The 21,980-nt window shown below is 39.4% G+C and overlaps 1 protein-coding gene across 3 annotated transcripts in view; it reads left to right on the top strand.

Annotated features, from left to right (window-relative positions):
* Positions 1-21,980, top strand: part of PDS5B (PDS5 cohesin associated factor B) — a 124,747-nt gene that overhangs the window by 29,256 nt on the left and 73,511 nt on the right. For all 3 annotated transcript variants that reach the window (XM_076364272.1, XM_076364273.1, XM_076364271.1), the window contains exons 4-8: positions 1,025-1,111; positions 1,209-1,306; positions 2,460-2,586; positions 12,322-12,402; positions 14,576-14,716. In XM_076364272.1, coding sequence (XP_076220387.1) covers positions 1,025-1,111; positions 1,209-1,306; positions 2,460-2,586; positions 12,322-12,402; positions 14,576-14,716 — 534 coding nt within the window. The remainder of the gene's footprint in view (positions 1-1,024; positions 1,112-1,208; positions 1,307-2,459; positions 2,587-12,321; positions 12,403-14,575; positions 14,717-21,980) is intronic.

Raw genomic sequence — 21,980 nt, 5'->3', positions numbered from 1 at the left:
TCAGCTTAGTGATTAAGGCTGGATTTTGTGGTTGTAGCCTTAGAAAGAAGGAACCTCATTCTCATCTTTTGTTCATCTTATCATTCTTGGGGAGAGAGGAGAAATGGTCCTTTGAAAATGTTATAGAAAAGCTTTCTAGACTATTTCTAGGATAGTTTTTTCAGGGTTAACTGTAAGGCTTTCTTGTATTTATTATGGCAACTTTGTATTTTTTTTTGGAATTTATTTGATTTATACCTAGATTGTTACATAAAAAATTATAGATACAGTTGAAGTTGTGAACACTGTCTCTAGTGATATGTACTTCTGAATCTTTTGATTTAATAGAGTAGTTATGAATTTCTAGCTGTTAATTATCTGAATGTAAAAAGCATTTTAAAAAGACACCTTCCTGTGTGTTTCCGTTCTGTTCATAATTGACTGTTCCTTATAACCTGCCTGAATTTATTCTGTGTGAGACTTTTCTGAAGAAGTCTTCTGGTGCTGAAAGTTGATAAAAGAAGCAGGAGAAACTTGGTTTATTGGTTTTTGCAAGAGATGTGATCTGTGTCAGTAGCATGATGATTGAGAAATGCACAAATACTACAGTGTGAACGTATTATAATGCTCTTAGGAAAGCTGCAGTTGCATGCTGCTTTGTTCCCCTTCTCCTGTCGAAACCTATTGCAGTATAAAGTAAAAATGTAAAATTCATTGTCCTGAATGATCTTTTGACTTGTGCAGCATGTCAGCCAGTTGTAGCTCTGTTTATTGAGTGTTTTTTCTTTGGAAAAGAAAAACTTTTTGCTTCCTCAGAAAAAGGTTACTTTCTCAACCCTTTAAAGAAACATGAAGTGTTTTAAAATTACTCCCCGACGTTCTCTGATGTTTTGTAGATCTTCTTTTGGATAGTGAAATAGTGCGTCTGTCATTGCTGCATATTTTTTGTAGTGATGAATAATACTAGTGATTTAAAAAGGTAATTATTTTAATTTTGAAAGTTTCATTGCAATTGATTAAATAACTATCACTTCTTTCTTTTCAGGATATATTTATGTTCATAACAAGGCAACTTAAGGGTTTAGAAGATACAAAAAGCCCCCAGTTTAATCGATATTTTTATTTGCTTGAGGTAAGCTTCATAACTTATTTCATAATAACTGTTAAATATAATTTTTCAACTTAATCTTGTATTAATTACTCCTTTTATTTTTTCCTGTCCAACATAGAACATTGCTTGGGTCAAGTCTTATAACATATGTTTTGAATTAGAAGACAGCAATGAGATTTTTACACAGTTGTACAGAACACTGTTTTCAGTAATAAAGTAAGTATTGTCACCCCCAGTTATAATATATTATTGCATGGTTGAGGTCAGATGTTTCTAACATAGGTGTTCAGTCTGTTGTGTGACTTTTAGCGTTAACGAGCTTAGTTTTGTAATTCAGTTTAACTAAAGGTAGCAGTATAAATATAACAAGCTGTCAGTTTTGCCTGTTGTAATTAAACAAAACACACTGCAAATCATCTTTTTTTTCCAAGAAATTTACTTTGATTGTCTTTTACTGCATTTATTTTATTCTGTTCTTGAAATTGAAAGTGAATGGTGCAATATGCAATTCTAAGGAATTTGGAGGATTATTGCTATAAAAACGTGAGTCAGAAAATAGTGGACACTGGAAGGTACTGCTAGGGACCATCTAGTCTGCCCTCCTTGCTCAAATCAGGGTCAGCGGGAGCAGATTGCCTAGGATTGTAGCCAGTTGGGTTTTGAGCATCTCCAAGGATGGAGACTCCGTGGCCTCTCTGGGCAACCTGTTCTAGTGCTCCCTTACATTTAAAAAGTTTCTCTTTCTTATGTTTAAATGGTATGTCCTGTATTTCACCTTGTGCGCATCGCCTCTTGTCCTGTCACTGGACACCATTGAGAAGAGTCTGGCTCTGTCTTCTTTACTCCCAACATCGGGTATTAAACATAATGATAAGTTCCTCCCTAAGCCATCTCTTCTCGAGGCTAAAAATAAATAAATAAATAAATAAAAGTCAGCGCACTCAGCCTTGCCTTGTATGAGAGCTGCTCCAGTCCCTTAATCATCTTTGTGGCCCTTTGCTGGACTGACTCCAGGAAGTCCATGTCTCTCTTGTGCTGGGAAGCCCAGAACTGGACACAGCACTCCAGATGAAGCCTCACCAGCATAGAGTAGAGGGGCGGGATGTTCTAATATACTGTCTTTTTCATGGTAGGGACAGATACAGTCCTCTTGCTTTTTTACTACAGTAGTAAATGAAGAGGGCATGAGATTCAAGAACATGTTGAAAAGTGATATATGCGGCTGAGAAACTTAGTGTTTTGACTTCTAAGAAAACTTGTGATTTGAATATTATATTCCTTGTTGTTTGGCATCACCGTAGGGAGTACTCTGAATGGAAGTTGTACTTTATATGAATAGTACACTAAGAATTCTTGTTTTTAATTTCAGCAACGGTCATAACCAAAAAGTACACATGCACATGGTTGATCTAATGAGCTCTATCATTTGTGAAGGAGATACTGTGTCGCAGGAACTTTTGGATACAGTGTTAGTTAATCTAGTGCCAGCACATAAGGTAAGACTTAATAGTGGCTTAATTTTTTTTTTTGTAGTCGTGATTTGTTGCATGTATGTATTCAGATACTTAGATTTCATTGAGAAAATAGCTGTAGCAAATGTGTTCCTATTACTTGGAATTTTTTTTTAGCAAACAAATCATTTTTCATAGCCAGAAAATTCAGTAGCATTTCATTGCTTTGATTCATTTGCCATAAACCAAAGTATCAGTGGTCATAGTAATCTAAAAGCTTTAATGTCATTTGAATTTATACACAGGTGTGTTGTTTTTTTTTTTTTATGGCCAATACCAGTAGAACTTAATATAAAAGATAGATATATCCTTTGGAAAGTGTTTAATTAGTGTAATGCTGTATCAACAGTTCAAACTAATGTGCTGCCCTAAGTGGGAGGGGAAAAAGTTATGACTGCTGATTTGTAGTTGGCTCTGTTGTATTTCAGAAATGCTGACTTGGTATTATTGAAAGCACATTGGTATGTTTTTGATGCAGCCATAGAACTAAATGTTCAGAAATAGCGGTGCCTGAAGAGCCCAGGTGATGGCTGTCTTTCCTTAATGAATAATGTTTTGTCAAAAAAAAAAAAGTGTCCTGCAGATGAACTGAGTGTTGTGACACTTAAATGTTTAAAAAGCAAGGAAGTCTAACTTTTGTTCAGAAAACTAACTGGGTCCTACTTGAATCTCTTGGGCTACAGTGTAGAACACGACTTAAGTTGTGTATGAAAAAAAAAATGTGGGAAATTATCTAGGAAATGTGTACTTAGCTGGATTTTGGACAGTTCTGGCTCTCACCTGACAGCTTTTTTTTTTTTAAATGTGTTCAGGAAAAGGCTAAATTTACTTACACTTTTTAGAAACTATAGTAAGGTTAAGTGGGTATTAACTGAGAGATTTTTGCAGCTTCAGAATGCCCTTTGTTTAAAAAAACAAAACAAAAAAACCCACCCCCCCATGTCCCTCCCCCCCAAAAAAAAGGTGGCATACCTGAAGAAACTGAGTAGACTTTTCATAAGGTGCTCTCTGAAGAATATAGCAAGTAGTGCAACATAGTGTGCCTTACCACAAGCCATCAATTTCAGTAAATAAACAGCACGTAAATTATTTTTCTATTGACAGTGAAAGACTAAATGCTTAGTATAGATCAGTCTTTTTTTTTTTTCCCCCACTGGAAATGTTTTAGCTGTGTCCTTCAAGGAGTCTAGTATTTTTGTGCCAGGACCAGACTGAAATTTGTGTGGCTAAAACTTAGGTTTACGAAGTAAAGCCTTGGAATACAAGAAACAAAAGCAAGACTATGCAAAATACTTTAGTTTGTATTTTCTTAGTTGTTATGCATCTGTTGTTTGTTGTGTCACCTGTGTTTGACTTGATTTGACTGTATTGTTTTTATGATTCGTGTTTAATAAACTGATTTCGAGTTGAAGAATTTGCATCCTGTCAGATTGGCTATAGCATTGAAACAGTTCTGTTTTATTGTGGATTTAAAGTTATTGACTTAACATTTTGATGAGGTATTTTGGGTTTTGCATTTCTTCTGCTTCTGTTTTAATCAAACTGGCTCTTTGGGTAGAATGCTCGTTTATAGCTTGCTTTCTAACTGAAATAGTTTCATAACTTTAGACCATATTCTGAGTACTTTTACCTCTTTTTAATTTTTTTTTAACCTTTTTCATACTAGTGGAAAGAAGCTTCTAATATTTTTCTGTTTCATCTCAATATCTTCATACAGTGTTTGTTTAAAAACTATGTAAGCTCCAATGATCTAACAACTTTCTGTGGCTACTAATGTCATGTTGGAAAAGTGTAATGAATTCATTGTGAGAATTTTTCCACTTGTGGCTGTTGAGCACAAAACTACAAGGGGGTTAAGGATAAGGTCCACTGTAAAGAGCAACTATGTCTTGGCTGACCTAACTGTTAAGCTTTACAGGCTGTGGGAAAGAGAAATTGAAAAATCAGACTGGCCACCAAAAATGGCATAATGGCAAGTGCTGATGTAATGGTGACTAGGGAATCCTTATCTAGCCAGATTCCCTGGGGACCAAAAGAATGTTTTTGATGGAGTAGAAGGAGCATAGATTTGTTACTAGCTCAGATTTGAAAATGATCAGATTGAGAGATTGTTGTAGATATGTCAGCTATGTTTGTAGCAAGTGACACAGGCAAGTGGTGAATTTTCAGTACAACCACAGCGAAGGTTGTGCATGTGAGGGAATGTGGAGTGCCCTTGTGAATTGAATGACTGTATTCTGGAAAATAGTGATAGAGCCAGTATGACTTTTGGTGTACAAACAGTTGTATTGGGTAACACTAGGTTGAAGACTTGAGGAGCTTAATCTGTATAATTTATCAAAGGAGCAGCGTGTAAGTGTGTATTGGGAACAGAAGGTTCAAACAGCTCCTTTAGTTTTAGAACCTGGATGTTATGGACCTTAGCATCTGGGTCCAATGGCTGAAATTCAACATTAGACAGATCGATGTGAAAATTATATGAATATTTTTCAGTTGTAGTAACTAGTTGAACAACTTACCAAAGGTTGATTCAGTGCTGTTACCTCTTAAAATCAAGATCAATATTTTTCCTAAGAGAAATGCCAGATATGGTCCGTAGTCCTGAGTAGTAAGTCTAATGAGCAATGGTGCTAGCAGGATGACTGCAAAAACTCAGGCATAAGGAGCATATACTGGGGACATGACGCATTATCAAATGTCTGTCTACCACAATTAGTAGTCACTGAAATAGTCTAAGCTGCTCTAGCTTACTTGAGTTTGTCATCCATCTCACTTGGCCAGAATAAAAGCCATATTGATGTAAACCTGAATGAAAGTGGCTGATGCTAATATCACAAAACAGGTGCGTTAGGGTATGCACAGGCTTGCTTGAGTAGTACAGCAGGTATCAGATAATTCAACAAAACAGTAACCTTAACTTGTCCGACCATGACTTCAACTCTTAATTTCTTTGATGTTTAATTATTTTTTTTTTCCTTTTGTGGTTTCTCCTTTCTTCTTTTCTATGAAAACCACTGAAATTCTTTTGATAGGATTATATTAAGAGGGAATGAAATAAATAAATAGTGAACGAAACTCAGAAAAGACCAGAAGCAAGGGAGAGGCAGTCAATATGAAAAGGCAAGAAAAATTAGTAGTTTTCCTTTCCCTTTTAATTGTCTTTTTAGATTATAAAGCCTTTATGGCAGCACCTGTAAACAATTTTGTGTTTGTGCAGTGTGTTAGAAGGCAAATTGTACTTCATTTCCTTGAGTGTTTGCCAGAGTGTTCCATTTTTAGCCTCAGGAGTACTACAGGGAATCCCGCATTGCTCATCCCACATGCTTTACATGCTTATCTCTTCAAAAAAAGTGATATTGACAATTAGATTTCTAACTGTCTCTACTAGGTACTTGCTTAGTAATTAGTGTTATCTATCTTGGCAACACTTCAGCTGAGCTTTTTCTTTGTCAGCCATCCTTAAAAACCTGTTTCCCTCCCCCAGCAGAACTAGAGAATCTGTTAAAACTGTTTTGTCAAGTGCTCTTGGATACAAATTCTGCTGCTATGCCATTGATAATAAGAATAAAATTGAAGACCCTTTTCAAATTCCGAGAAAACAATATGTTAAAATGTATGTTTTTTTAAGAATATTTGCTCTAGATGATACAGATTTAACACTTGATTTTACTCCTAAAGTTATAAAATCAAGGCCTGGATTGATGCTAGCTAGTCATCCTTTTTGAAGAAAAAATAAGGGATGTGCAGGTGACTGGAAAAAGTAACTGAAAAAAATCAGTGGGTGTGCATTTCCATCACTGCTAACCGCATTGTACCACTACAACTGGTTCTTGGCTCTGTGGCAAACTGTCCTGGAGAGCATTGTCTATATATACACAAAAATGTCTGTGCCATGCTGTCAGAGAGGTTGCCACTGCTTCTTCTGTCTGCAGTAGAAGTTTGTCAAACATTCTAGAGAAGAATAGGTATGAAAAAATGGGTTGGAAAAACTCTTAATGTCTTCCAGGAGTGTAAAAAGCTTCAAATGCTAGCAATATATACACAAAACTCGTGGTAAGAATTGAGACAAAGAGGAGCACTTATGGTTGATGAAGATGGTCTGTCTTCAAATATTAGTGCTGTAGGCGTTCTAGGCATAAAAATAAAATTGTTCTCTGTTTATTAACATTCTTTTCTGAAAGAAAGCTGGAGTTTTTCTGGGGGAAAGGTCTGTCTGCGGCACTGTATAAGTCTATGGGTCAGAATTAAAGGGAAGGCAGGGACAGCTGACATTATGGTGGGGGTCTGCTACAGGCCACCTGTCCAGGAAGACCGAGCAGATGAAGTCCTCTATAGACAGATAGGAGCAGCCTTATGCTCACAAGCCCTGGTCTTCATGGGGGACTTCAACCACCCTGGTGTCTGTTGGAGGGACAACACGGCAGGGCATAAGCAATCCAGGAGGTTCCTGGAATGCGTCGATGATCACTTCCTTCTCCAAGCGGTAGAGGAGCCAATGAGGAGAGGTGCTATGCTGGACCTTGTTCTCACCAGCAAGGTGGGGCTGGTGGGGAGTGTGAAGCTCAAGGGCAGCCTGGGCTGCAGTGACCACGAAATGGTGGAGTTCAAGATCCTTAGGGTACCAAGGAGGACGCACAGCAAGCTCAGTACCCTGGACTTCAGGAGAGCAGACTTTGGCCTCTTCAGGGATCTGCTTGGTCGAGTGCATGGGACAAAGCCCTGGAGAGAAGAGGGGCCCAACAAAGCTGGGTAATATTCAAGGATCACCTTCTCCAAGCTCAGGAGCGATGCATCCCAACAAAGAGGAAGTCAGGCAAAAACGCCAGGAGGCCTGCATGGATGAATGAGGAGCTCCTGGACAAACTCAAACACAGAAAGGAAGCCTACAGAGGGTGGAAGCAAGGACAGGTAGCCTGGGAGGAATACAGAGAAATTGTCCGAGCAGCCAGGGATCAGGTTAGGAAAGCTGAAGCCCTGATAGAATTAAATCTGGCCAGGGACATCAAGGGCAACGAGAAAAGATTCTATAGGTACATCAGGGATAAAAGGAAGACAAGGGAAAATGTGGGCCCTCTCCAGAACAAAACGGGAGACCTGGTTACCCAGGACATGGAGAAGGCGGAGGTACTTTTTTGCCTCGGTCTTCACCGGCAAGTGCTGGAGCATCACCACCCAAGACGCAGAAGGCAAAGGCGGGGACTGGGAGAATGAAGAGCCTCCCACTGTGGGAGAAGATCAGGTTTGAGACCCTCTAAGGCACCTGAAAGTGCACAAGTCCATGGGACTCGATGAGATGCATCCGCGGGTCCTGAAGGAACTGGCGGATGAAGTTGCTAAGCCACTACCCATCGTATTGGAGAAGTCGTGGCAGTCCGGTGAAGTTCCCGCTGACTGGAAAAGGGGAAACATAACCCCCATTTTTAAAAAGGGAAAAAAGGAAGACCCGGGGAACTACAGGCCAGTCAGTCTCACCTCTGTGCCTGGGAAGATCATGGAACAGATCCTCCTGGAAGCTATGCTAAGGCACATGGAGGACAGGGAGGTGATTTGAGACAGCCAGCATGGCTTCACCAAGGGCAAGTCCTGCCTGACTAACCTAGGGGCCTTCTATGATGGAGTGACTACATCAGTGGACACGGGAAGGGCTACAGATGTCGTCTATCTGGACCTCTGTAAGGCCTTTGACACGGTCCCCCACAACATCCTTCTCTCTGAACTGGAGAGGTATGGATTCGATGGGTGGACTGTCCGGTGGGTGAGGAATTGGTTAGATGGTTGCATCCAGAGGGTAGTGGTCAACAGCTCAATGTCCAGATGGAGATTGGTGACAAGTGGCGTCCCGCAGGGGTCCGTATTGGAACCAGTACTGTTTAATATCTTCATCAATGACATAGTGGGATCAAGTGCACCCTCAGCAAGTTTGCAGATGACACCAAGCTGAGTGGTGTGGTCAACACGCCAGAGGGGACAGGATGCCATCCAGAGGGACCTGGACAAGCTGGAGAAGTGAGCCCGAGTCAACCTCATGAGGTTTAACAAGGCCAAGGGCAAGGTCCTGCCCCTGGGTCGGGGCAACCCCTGGTATCAATACAGGCTGGGGGATGAAGGGATTGAGAGCAGCCCTGCCGAGAAGGGCTTGGGGGTACTGGTGGATGAAAAGCTGGACATGAGCCGGCAATGTGCGCTCGCAGCCCAGAAGGCCAATCGTATCCTGGGCTGCATCAAAAGCAGCGTGGCCAGCGGGTTGAGGGAGGTGATTCTGCCCCTCTACTCTGCTCTGGTGAGACCCCACCTGGAGTGCTGCGTCCAGCTCTGGAGCCCTCAGCATAAAAAAGACAGGGACCTGTTGGAGCGGGTCCAGAAGAGGGCCACGAAAATGATCAGGGGGATGGAACACCTCTGCTATGGAGAAAGGCTGAGAGAGTTGGGGTTGTTAGGCCTAGAGAAGAGAAGGCTTCGGGGAAACCTTCTTGCAGCCTATCAGTACTTAAAGGGGGCTTATAAAAAAGATGGTGGCAAACTTTTTAGTAGGGCCTGTTGCGACAGGACAAGGGGGAATGGCTTTAAACTAAAGGGGGGTAGATTTAGACTAGATATAAGGAAGAAATGTTTTACGCTGAGGGTGGGTGAAGCGCTGGCACAGGTTGCCGAGAGAGGTGGTGGCTGCCCCATCCCTGGAAACATTCAAGGTCAGGTTGGAGGGGGCTCTGAGCAACCTGATCTAGTTGAAGATGTCCCTGCCCACGGCAGGGGGGTTGGACTAGATGACCTTTAAAAGTCCCTTCCAACCCAAACTATTCTGTGATTCTATGATTCTATTTTAGATGTTAAATGTAACTTCTCAGTTATCTAGCAGATCTGTGTTCTGCCTTTTCATGGGTTCTTCTTTGGTTTGTCCTTATCAATCAATACTTATTTCTGCTTTTTCCTTCAAAATGTAGTAATTACTAATGATTACTTTAAACAGTGTTGTCAGCTGATGGCTTAGTTTCTACCCAATTCAGGACACTAAAAAGCTTATCCCTACTGAATGCTTACATGCTCTTAGAGGCATCCTGATTAAGATGATTGTCCCCATCAGTGAGGACTTTCTTGAATCATTAAAAGATCTTGAAATACATGTCAAATTTTTTCTGAATATATAGAAAGACTGAAGAGAGGATAATGATAGAAGAGTTTAGATAAACACAGAGAAGAAATTTGTTGAATTAGGTCTTACCCTTATAAAATTTCTCCTTCAGGCAAAGTTTAAAGTATCTTTGTGGCTATTAAATTAGAAGGATAGGTTTGATATTTTGCAAAAGATCTTTGAACCTATTTCACAATGGCCTGGCTTGCTCCTGTTTTCATTTCATCTAAGGCAGTGCCGCTTTTTCTTGTTTCTGCTTTTATCCTGAAGCTGGAAAAGGGAGAAGAAAACTTTCTCATGTGCTTTTAAGATTTCTTTGGCATTGTTATTTCCAGAAAGTTTGGCCTCCGGGCATTTGAGGGCCCTGGCTATTGGCACAATTAAATCAAGTGCAAGAGGCACGGAAAAAAAAAAAAGCTAACTTTCCGTAGCCAGTTGTGATCTAGACTATTTTTTTCTCTTTGCTTTTTTTTGCTCAGCTTTTTTAGATAGAATGAAGTGTAATGCGAATATGTTACTCAGGGTTGCAAATAACTACTTCTAGCATTTTTCTTGGCAAATACTAAGGTGTTGGGAGATCTTTTGCCTGGCCTTCAGTGGCTTTATTATGAAAGATCTCCATTCTTTCAGACTTCCTTTCCTAAGGCCATGTGTGAGAATTTTATGTTTAATTTTTTAAACTTTAGTTATTACTAGTTGTGTAGATGAATTACAGCAGCTTTTTTAAAATGAACTGTTGTGTGAAAGATACAAGCTGAAACTAATTAATGTGAATCAAAACAGATCTGCCTGTTGGAATTCTGCTAGGCTGTTCAGACTTGTTTTATGTGGAAATCAGATCTTGCTCATGATCTAGAGTTCACTCTTACCCAGGTGAAAGCTGTTTTCTTTGTTTTGGTGGAGGTGAACTGTGGAAGTCAAGAAGGATCAGAGCAAGAATTGCAAGTGGCCTACATTCCTTGTTATGGTTATTTGTGCTTTTTACTTCCTGAACAGTCACAACTCTATCTAAGTAACAGAAAACAAGTGCTACAGGTAGAAATGGTGGTTGGTTGGTTTTTTGGGTGGGTTTTTATTTTTTTTTTTATATTAACCATAAAGAGCAATCTAGCATGCAGAACCTTTTCTGGGACGTGGAACAGCTGTATGATTTTGTAAAAAGACTGCCTTGTATCTTGATTAGATAAGGGAAGAGGAAATTACAAGGATGTTAGCATCTTATGTAAGCATTTGAGTATCTTTCCAGAATTGGGGTTTTTATTCACCTTCTGTAGTGGCTCTGAGTAAAACAGATACTTCAGGCATGAATCTTCATAGCCTTTTAACTTCAGTCACCTAACTTAATTACATCTGTAGGCAAGTCAAAGACTGCTTTTGTTTTATATGAACAGAAAATGTTAATTTGTTCCCACTGCTGTCTAGAACCCTATAGTTTTATACAGTTTTTGAAATTACAGACAATATTCTCCATCTCTTTGCAAATCTTCTCTTTTTCATTCAGATAGCTACAAAGAACCAGGCATATGCAGGCAAAGAAGTACCCTGGGTGTGGCAATGCATCTTGTGTTTGCTTTTCACTATGCTAAAAGGAAATTTTTTTCCTTTTATGGATGAGAAGTATTTAAAAAAACCACCAACCACAGAGTACCCCTTTATACTGTTGTCTTGTAAATGGAATATGCTGCGTTTTTTAAATTGCAAAGACTAATCAAAATTGGGGGAATTACGTTTTAAATGAGACTACCTATTAAAAGACTTTTTTTTTTTTGGTATTGAAGACTTCCTTCATTCTTCTATGTGTTAATCAAGTCTGCAGTGGGTGTCACAAGGGCGGAGTTGCATTTTCTTCTGAAAATTTTTGAAAAATAATTGTGAATTAGAAATTGGAGAAGGGAGATAGCAACCAGAGGGTGGAGAATGCGTGCTGGGAAAGGAAGGAAACAATGATAGAGCAATAACCCAATTATAAAAATGGAGGGATAGGAAAGTTGTGGGGTGGTGTTTTTTTGTTATTTTTTATATTAGAGTTTCATTAGTTTGTATTCTTCACCCTTTTTTGCTCACACACTAAAATTCTAGGTTACTTTTTTTTTTCTTTGCTATCTCAGTCAAACAGACTGAGTATCTGTGGGAGATACTACGGAGAGACTGTGATGGTGAGTCACAGGTGGCTGCTTGATGCAATGATGGAATTGTACTTTCTACCATAATCCTGTTCAGAGTCTTGCTTCTGTGGTGACTGTAAATGCCTCGATGTCGCTTTGTATTGCTTTCCTTTTTTTTGGGGAAGCTGATAAGGAGCAGCAGTAAAATGCAGGAGCTGACTTCAGTGACTGTCAGGCTTAGATGGGCAACTGAAAAGTAAGCCCCAATTTGCCAGGAAAGAGTTTTCTCAGTAATATCAGTGGAGACTACAAAACTGTGTTTGGACTAGGTTTATTTTTACTATATTCTTTTTACTACTGAAAGTATAAAAAGAACAGGCTGTTTCTTTAATGCATTTACCAGTACGTGGTAGCTTTAAATTCTCGTATTTATTTTTAAGATTAATGCATGCACTTAATTTTTTTTTCTGTTTTTTTTCTCCCCAGAATTTAAACAAGCAAGCCTATGATTTAGCAAAGGCTTTACTAAAGAGGACAGCGCAAGCAATTGAACCATACATTACTAATGTAAGTGAAGACTACAAACAAATATGGAAATAAATACATTTTTAACTGAGCTGTATTATAAAAAGAATGGATTGCATATAGTCAAATAGGGCTATAAAATAACTTTTTACAAACTCTCAATTGTTCTTTGAGAGAATTGTTATATTAGTGAAGCACTGCATAACCTGTCCTTTTGCATCTAATCCTTTACCATATAGAAACTACTAAGCCTATAACAATTTTGATTTCTGAAATGCAATGGACAGTTTACTTTCTGCTGTCTCAGGAGACCTTGCTCTTCAATCCTTAATGTGACTGGAAGACCAAATGTACTTATGTGTATTGTTCTGATAAAAATATATGAGTACATTGTTCTTGTGGCAAAATTCTTTTTCTTGTAAGGAGATGACACTATATAAAAGCTAGGAGAAGTTGAAGGTAGAGCAGAATTTTGATGCCCTTGTCACAGGAAAAGAAGAGGAAACAGAACCTAAGAATAGATAGTAAGGAAGAAAAACAGCATGTGGATTGAGGGTTGTAGCCAAGTTGAGTGTAGACATCATAGACATTGCAAGAGAAGAGGGATGAGAGGAAGTAAAGATCAGACAGGACTATGCTCTAGATTAAGTTGCACAATAGAAAAAAAAATATCCTTTTGTTTTTTTAAATAGTTAAGGATTTAGCAGGTCTCGTGGCAGCTATACAAAACCTCAAGAGCTTGAAAACAATAGAAAATTTTCAATGTTTTTTGTCGCTTTCAGACTTGTAACACTTGTGGTACTTGGAAAATGGGTACCTTCTAAGATTTAAAAAAAAATCTTCAGTGAAAACTCTTACTTCAAACCTGCTGTTTGGGAAGGTATTGCTAAATGGGAATGTGTTTTTTATGTTCATTTGTAAAGTTAGATTAAAAACTGGGTGACATTTTGTGGGTTTTAAGGAATTCTGTACAATAAGAATCTTCCTCTTATGGAGAATATGCACATGCAGTCTTCTGTTCTTGTTTTTGCACAAGTGGGAAATATTACGCTGTCTGGTTTCTCTGTTTTGAAAGTTATTTTCTTTCTTAAAATGTATTAAAGACACAGTAGGAGTTAGTTGCCTAACCAGGAATATATGCGTTCCAGGCAACTCTGTATCCATATCATGTATATGGCGTCTTTAACTTCTAATCAAATGCGCTTATCTGTTATTTTCTAGTCATTATTACTAGAAACTGTTGACTTTTCCTATTGCATCACTTGCTGGGGTTCACTTTATAACCTTAAAAAGTGGTAGTTTTCATGTTTTTAGTTTCTTTACTGATATGATTAACCTCGTCAGGTACAGAGGGTTGTGATGTTCATCTGTCCCAAGTTTGGGAATAGGAAATTGACGTGCCAGTTAAGTGTATTCTGTTGCCTTAGTGGCAGGTGGAAATAGTATGATTTGTTTAGCCACACTTGTGTATTGTTTTAACTCAAAAAGAAGAAAAATTTTCCAAATTATGTGTCCATCCCCCCCCCCCCCCCCCCCGAGTAGGAGTTAGTATACTCCTATTTAGTTACTTCTTAACCATCTATTATGAGAGGATATAGTTGAAAGTAGTGTGGAATTAATATTTGACATTGGAAAATATTTTCTTTAATGAGAAATATGAAGCTTCCCTCAAACCTGTGAGGTTTACCAAGAAAGAATAATTGATAAACAGCTGCATTATGCTGCTTGAAAACATAAATTCTGGAACAGTCGGTTATTATTTCCTATGCTTTTACTTACAACTCCTTAACCTGTCAACTGCATAGTGTAGTAATTAGCCAGTTGTTTCAGCATTGTTTTGACTAAATGTTAGAATGCTTTTAAAGTGATTGTTCTCAATAGTGAAATAACTCTAAATATAGTCACATTATAAAAAGATCTGAAGCACTGGAACTCCTCTAAAGTTGTGTTTCTTAAATTATTTGTAGTCTTGCTGTGGTAAACTAAACATCACTTTTAATGTGTTTTCCTTTATGTGTAATATTGAATACAAAGCAATGATATTTTAAGATTTCTGCTACAGAATCCTGATCTATGTGTGCCCCCACCCCCTTTTTTTTAATTGTGGTGAAATAAATGTAAGATTAAAAGGTAGATTTAGCAGTAGGCAAGCATAGTATTTAGAAGACTGGATATATACTCTTGTTATTCATGTATACTCTGTTTTATTTTCCAGTTCTTCAATCAGGTCCTCATGCTTGGTAAAACGTCAATTAGTGACCTGTCAGAGCACGTGTTTGACTTGATTCTGGAGTTATACAATATTGACAGTCACCTCTTGCTTTCTGTTCTACCACAGCTTGAATTCAAACTTAAGGTAAACACTTCTTATACTTTCTATATGTTTGAAACGTGTGCTTTGACTATTAATATGATTTTTTACTGACAAGTTCATCAACTTATTTGGCATATAAAACTAAACTTATATGTAGAACATATCTCTGCATTGTTTAAAGGAAAAATCATAAAAGCCCTCAAAAAGAGTAATTTAACTTCAAATGTATTAACCCACAGTGCATGTGTGCATACATTTGGGTTTTGGTTGTTTGGGGGGTTTTTTGGCTTGTATCTTTCAAGCAATAACTTGATTTTTCGATGACTCGAGAATCTGACCTGTTTTGTTCCTTGTTCAGAATCGTGAATTTTGTTGGGCTCCATGTTAATGGAAACTCATGTACTGACAATTTTGTCCAAATAGAAGGTCTGTGACAGGTGGAAACAGCATTGGACTCTATAAATATGTCTTGTTGTCATTGCTCCAATGACTTTTATGATTTTTCAGGCTTATTTCTTATGTCTGAAGGATAGCTAGTGCTAGCTATCTGTTTTAATAGGTGGGTTTTTTTCTTACTTTCTACCATTTCAGAGTGTCTCCGTCACTTGGAGAAATTCAGTATAACAGCTGGTACTCCCTTTATTCTGCACTACTTTTATTCTGTTTGCCATTCTGCAGGATTTCTGTGGAAGTGGGGAATTTGATTAGTTTTTGTATTACTGAGTTTGAAAGTGATATATTATGGAACTTGAGGGCTAATGTGCAGTGGGCAACTTTTAAATTTGCATGTATTTTTATTATTGAGGACAGATTTTTAAGTTTGTAGAACCTTTGGCCTGTTCTCATTGCAATATTTATTATCATAGTGACTTATGTCTAATTTTTTTTCACTAATGTTGCTAGGCAGGCACGCTACATTTGTTGGATGAGTTGTTTTTAATGGTTGTAGCTTTCCATTCACATTTCTGAAAGAAGTAGGGTTCAATTTACTGCTTGCTGTCTGTGTCTTAAAGTAGACCTTTTTCAGCCTTTAATTCCTGTTCTTACAGATGGTGAACAATTATCATTCTTAGTCCAATAAAAACAGTACTTCTGCAGCTGAAGCTGTTATTCAAGAGATTTAATCTTAACTGCTGCCACAACCTTTTTTTTTTTCATAGCCATAATTGCAGTAACCTTTCCATCTTTAGGTCCGTTTAAAACTGCAGGTTCTTGAATTGTCTTCCTGCTCCTTCATTGACTCTCATATTCCACTATTTCAATACGAACTTCTTTTTTTTTTGTATCCTATTTTACCTTTGGAATCAGCAAATTTAGTAGCCCAATACTGTCAACCTTTTCTACACCCGCCACCCCATCCCCCCCACCCCCCTGAAACTACTTCTGGTCTCTTCCTTCAACTGGGTGATTTCAGCCCTAGCATTACCATGTTTTCTTTGTACCTCTTAATTTACAACACGTTTTTTTCATGTTTGCATTTCTGTTCTTTGTTTAGTATACTCTTTTTAGATGATGAACGTGTATTTTGTTGCTTTTCATCTCCTTGATCCTTAGTGTAGTTTTCTCTTGGTGGCGTAAAACGTTGAGGATAAGGTGTTTCACCTTTGACGTTTGTAAGATCCAGTTTAACAATGTTTCCAATAGGCATGTACATTCTAATAGTTACATTCTTACTGCTCTTGTTCCTCTGTCTTGTTGAACTCGGTATAGTTTGTAGCTATTCAGAGAGCATGGTACAGCTTCTGTGTGAATCATCTTGTTGCTTCAGGTGTGTGTTTTTGATGCCTTAAGTAATAAGGATGAATAATATATGCCTATTTTGTCCTGTTGGCTGTCAAATGTAGTTTGACACATCTTTTACAGAAAAAAACCCCTATATTTGGAATAGGATAATCCTGGTTTAATCCTGAGATGCTGGAACAGGATGCCTGGGGAAGTTGTGGGTGCCCCATCATTGGAAGTGTTCAAGGTCACGTTGGACAGGGCTTTGAGCAACCTGATCTAGTGAAAGATGTCCCTGTCCATGGCAGAGGCGTTGTACTAGATGATCTTTAAAGGTTCCTTCCAACCCAAACCACTTTATGGTTCTAAATGAGTTGAGAGGTCTCTGAGATCTTTCTGTGGTTAAAAGGGTATTTTGAAGATGAATGTTCTGAAATGTTAATGAAATATGGCCAGCCTGTGGTTTTTCTGAGATCAACACAAGTTTGTTCTTTATGCAGACCAGCCAGTGATGATTAAATACTTTCTACTCCAACAATAGCTGTGGCTTTATTCTAAACATCAGCAGCTAGTGTCAAGCATTTTTAATTCAGGTCCAGGTAAATAACACGTTAGTGTGTTGAGAAGAGTGTGATTTCCATGAAACTCAGTGCTTATGGTAGAAGGCAGCTAATGTTTTGTTGCTTTGAATGAAAAGAAACTGGACAGCAGTATTGCTGTTAGCTTGACGAAGCCTTGGATCAGGTGGGTAGTAAAGGAGAGAAACATGCTTGGCAGCCCATGTTGAAATAGAGGAGAGGGGAGATGTCTTTTTGAATAAAGGTCAATTAAAGTTAATGATACAATAACCACAAACTTCAGCGAGTTCTGCATATCATTCAGAGCTTGACTAGATGGGTTTGGCTTTTCTGGTTTTGGTACATAGTATTGCATCTCTTTCCATGCCCATAGTTTAAGAGCCTTGCCTTCTGAGCTCACTCGCCATAGACTCTGCTAGGTTTTTAAGTAGAAGTTTGTGGAGTATATTTAGATCAAATGCATAGTTTCACAGGGACGTCCAGTTTTTGTTCCATGAAATTGTCTGATATGGCTCTTGAATATACAGGTGTGACGATAGAAGTCGAATACTAGGGGCAAATACTCAAATAATGCTTATGGGGTAGTGGGACAGTTACTGTATTCCGAGATCTCATATGGCTGCTTTGCTGCTAAAGAGGTTTGTCATCTTAAAGCAGGTGAAGTTGAAGGAAAGCTGTGGCTGTTGAGGCACACTTGAGGAGTGAACATGTGTAAGAATGATCTCATCTTGCATGCCTTGAACACATGGAAGTGGACATGATCTGTGCTTTTCAAAGATAAATTGGGTAATTGTTCTCTGTGTTTTTGAAAACGTGCATTTTCTTTATAATTGGCTTCAAAAGCAGTGAGTAAAAAAAAAAAAATCTGGCTGGATGGAGTAGCCTCATGGTAAACTTCCTCTGAGTAAGACACCAAGTGTTCTGGCTCACTTTAAAGCTGATGCTTTAAAAAAAAAGTATTTTCAGGTGCAAACTTGGCAACTTCTGTGTGAATTTGAACAGAACCCTATATTTTTGATCACTTCAATGAAATTTAATTTAAAAGAAATAAATGGATTTCTTAAAGCATTTTCTTATGTTTTGCTGTAGTTTGAGACATTTTCATCCAAGAGCCGTGCTTTTTAAATTCTTTTGACATTGTCTAAAAAGGCTTTTTGCCAGTAGAGAATGATAAATGGTTACTTTCATACAGATGTTAAAAAAAATTTTAAATTTCTTTTACTGGCCCTATCATGTAAAGCCTGAAGAGCAATGAAAGTCAGCTCAGTAGGGCACAGGACTTTAAAATAGTTGGGAAATAAGAATTAGGCCTCCATATTGTCAAGCAAGCAGGGCAGAAGACCAACTTGGCTGAACAGGGAATTCCTCGTGGACCTCAAGAGGAAAAAAATTGTATGATCTCTGGAAGCAAGGTCAGGCTTCGCAGGAAGATTACAGAGCTGTTGTTCGTATATGCAGGGAGAAGACATGAAAGGCCAAAGCTCAGTTAGAGTTGAAACTGGCCAATGTTGTGTCAGATAACAAGAAGGGCTTTTTAAAGTATGTTAATAGCAAGAGGAGGTCTAATGAAAACATTGGACCAGTACTTGTTGAAGATGGTCATCTGACTAACAGGGATGAAGAATAAGCAGAGGCATTCAATGCTTTTTTTGCCTCAGTCTTTAATAATAATGATAGACCTTGGGCTGCCCGGTCCCCTGAGTTGGAGGACCACAACTGTGGGAAGAGTGAATTTCCATTTGTGGACACTGAAATTGTAAGGGACCAGCTGTATCAGCTGAGTGTTCGTTAAGTCCATGGGGCCTGATGGGATTCATCCCAGAGTACTGAAGGAGCTAGCAGATATTATGGCAGGACCCCTCTTGATCATCTACCAAAGGTCTTGAGAGTTTGGGGAGGTCCCTGCTGACTGGAAGCTAGCCAACATTATTCCAATTTACGAAAAGGGTGTGAGGGAAGACCCAGGGAACTACGGACCTGTTAGTCTAACCTCAGTTCCTGGAAAAATTATGGAGAAGATTATACTGGATACTACTGAAAGGCATTTAAAGAATGATGCAATCATCAGGCACAGTCAACATGGGTTCACAAAGGGAAAGTCCTGTTTAACTAATTTGATATCCTTCTATGATAAGGTCACCTGCCTAGTAGATGAAGGAAAGGAGGTGGATGTAGTTTTTCTGGATTTTAGTAAGGCTTTTGATACTGTTCACTCACAGCATCTTTCTGGACAAGTTGTCTAACTGTGGGATGAGCAGGTTCATGGTGTGCTGGGTGAAGAACTGGCTGAAGGGCAGGGCTCAAAGGGTTGTAGTGAATGGGGCTACATCTGGCAGGCGACCGGTCACCAGCGGTGTTCCTCGGGGATCAATTCTAGGGCCAGTTCTGTTCAATATATTTATCAACGATCTGGATGCAGGACTTGAATGCGCCGCTAGCAAGTTTGCTGTTGATACCAAACTGGGAGGTACTGTTGACTCTCTTGAGGGGCAAGATGCCTTGCAGAGGGATCTAAATAGATTGGAACATTGGGCAGTGATTAATGGGATGAAATTTAACTAGTCCAAATGCCGGATTCTGCACCTGGGACAGTAATGTGGGGCACAAGTCTAATGTGGGAGAGGAGTGGCTGGAGAGTAGCCCTGCAGAAAGGGATCTGGGGGTGCTGGTCAACAGCAGGGTCCATATGAGTCAACAGCGTGCCCGGCAGCCAAGAGGGCAAACCGCATCCTGGGGTGCATCAAACACAGTATCACTAGCTGGTCAAAAGGGGTGATTATGGTGCTCTATTCAGCGCTGGTGCGGCCTCACCTGGAGTACTGTGTGCAGTTCTGGGCCCCACAACTTAAGAATGATGTGAAAGTCCTTGAATGTGTTGAGTAGGGCGACAAAGCTGGTGAAAGGGCTAGAAAGCATGTCCTGTGAGGAGCGGCTGAGGACACGAGGTTTGTCTAGTTTGGAGAAAATGAGGCTGAGGGGTGACCTCATTGCTCTCTACACCTTTCTGAGGAGGGGAAGTGGAGAGGGAGGTGCTGATCTCTTCTCCGTGGTATCCAGTGATAGGACGTGTGGGAATGGTTCAAAGCTGCACCAGGGGAGGTTTAGACTGGACATTAGGAAGCATTTCTTTACAGAGAGGGTAGTCAAACACTGCAACAGGCTTCCTAGAGAGGTGGTTGATGCCCCAAGCCTGTCAGTGTTTAAGAAGCATTTGGATAATGCCCTTAATAACACGCTTTAACTTTTGGTGAGCCCTCAAGTGGTCAGGCAGTTGGGCTAGATGATCATTGTACGTCCCTTCCAACTGAAATATTCTATTCTATGTAAGGAAAGAATGATGTGATGTGGGATTTCCAAAGGCAAATTGTATAGAACTTGATTACTGACAACCTGAAAAAAAATTCTTCACTTTTTTGGGATGTCATTTGGCAACAAAGTGGGAAATCATTAGCCAAACAAGAGAAGACAGGAATTCCTGAAAGAATGATAATGCGGTTAAAGACTTAGAAGGATCGTCCTTGAGAAACTCCATCTGTATGTTCTAACGGTATATGTATTTTACTTCCTGTTACTGAGTGTTTAAAGTGTGTTATAGTTTAGTCCTGCCTTCCTGCCTCCCTCCCTCCCTCCCTCCCTCCCTCCCTCCCTCCCTCCCTTCCTTTTTACTTGAGATGCATCAAGGAGACAGATGTTCTGGTCCTGGAGCCATGTGATTACTGATGAATCTTGTTTGGTGAATGGGATGAGTCCATTCACGAGGGGAGCCTTTCCAGCTATGCTTCCTCTATCCAAATCAAAACGGTCGTTCACATCAATTAATTTGTAATAACATTGCTGAGACTGAGATGTACACCGCCACCATGATGTCCTCTGGAGCAACTTGAAATACTGAGCTGAATATAAAAAGATATTGATGCTGATGGAGAAATATTTCTGTGCTGCCTGCTTCTTTGGTTCTGTGCACACATTCCTCCTATGATTTCTCCGTTTTCTTGTGTTTAGCACTGCTGGGAGTTTTTTCACTGTACTTTATCCCAAGGATAGTAGGTGCCAGAGACTTCAGTGCCACACCAGCCACCTTGCTCTTATCTTAACATCATTCATTTCTGGAGCTTAGTGGGCTGATGCTACCACCACAAAGCATTATCAGCCAGTAACATCTTTGGATGGAGTGGATAGAGTTGTTCTGTAAGTCTTCTGATGACAGATCATCTTAGATAACCTGTTGCCTTTTGGACAAGGGAGGAAAATGGGCTGGATTGTCTGACATGTAGATGGCTTTTCAGGAATTTTAAGGGCATACTGCAGAACTGGTGCACGTTTCTCTGGGAGAATGCGGAAGTGTGGTGCTGTTTGTGGACATGCTGTGCTATCAAGTTTTCTGGACTCTCTTGAGTCTGGCTCATCTAAGTCGGTGGTCTCTGGTTGTCTTGCATGACAGAGATATAACCACCATCAACAGGTGTCAATGGAGATTATCTGTATGCCATTTTGGTGCTGTCTTCTTGATCATTTCTGCATAAGAGAGCTTAAAAGTACGTCTCTGGTATGGAGTAAATGGCACATTTTGGTTTCTCTTAGTACTTGGGAAACAAGGTCTGGTAATTCACTGGGTCAGGTTGCTGAACAAATTGTTTCTAATGCAAAGATTCGTAGATAAAATACACTACATAGTGTTATAGTGGCCATATTGGAAAAACTATCATTCTGTCTTAGAAGATGTGCTTCAATAATGCTGGTTGACATACCCTTTCTTGCTTAAGAAGGGCTCTTTGCTGTCTTTTTTTGAGGATTGTGTGGCTGTGGTGATGGACAACTCAGAAATCATTTAAAATTCACACAATGTTGCAGGACTGGATCTCAGTCCTGCTTTGTTGGAAGCTGTTGAAGTTTCAACAGTATCCCGTTGTGGGCAGTTCATATGTCCAATGTCTCCAACTACTGATCACTCCAACTAATCATCTACAAAGAACTGTAACTTTGCTTAGTGGGAGGTCATGTCCAGG

This window comes from Aptenodytes patagonicus, chromosome 1 (assembly GCF_965638725.1).
Source record: "Aptenodytes patagonicus chromosome 1, bAptPat1.pri.cur, whole genome shotgun sequence".
In the NCBI taxonomy this organism is placed as follows: domain Eukaryota; kingdom Metazoa; phylum Chordata; class Aves; order Sphenisciformes; family Spheniscidae; genus Aptenodytes; species Aptenodytes patagonicus.
Note: the sequence above shows the minus strand (reverse complement) of the source record. Positions and strands in the feature narration are given on the sequence as shown.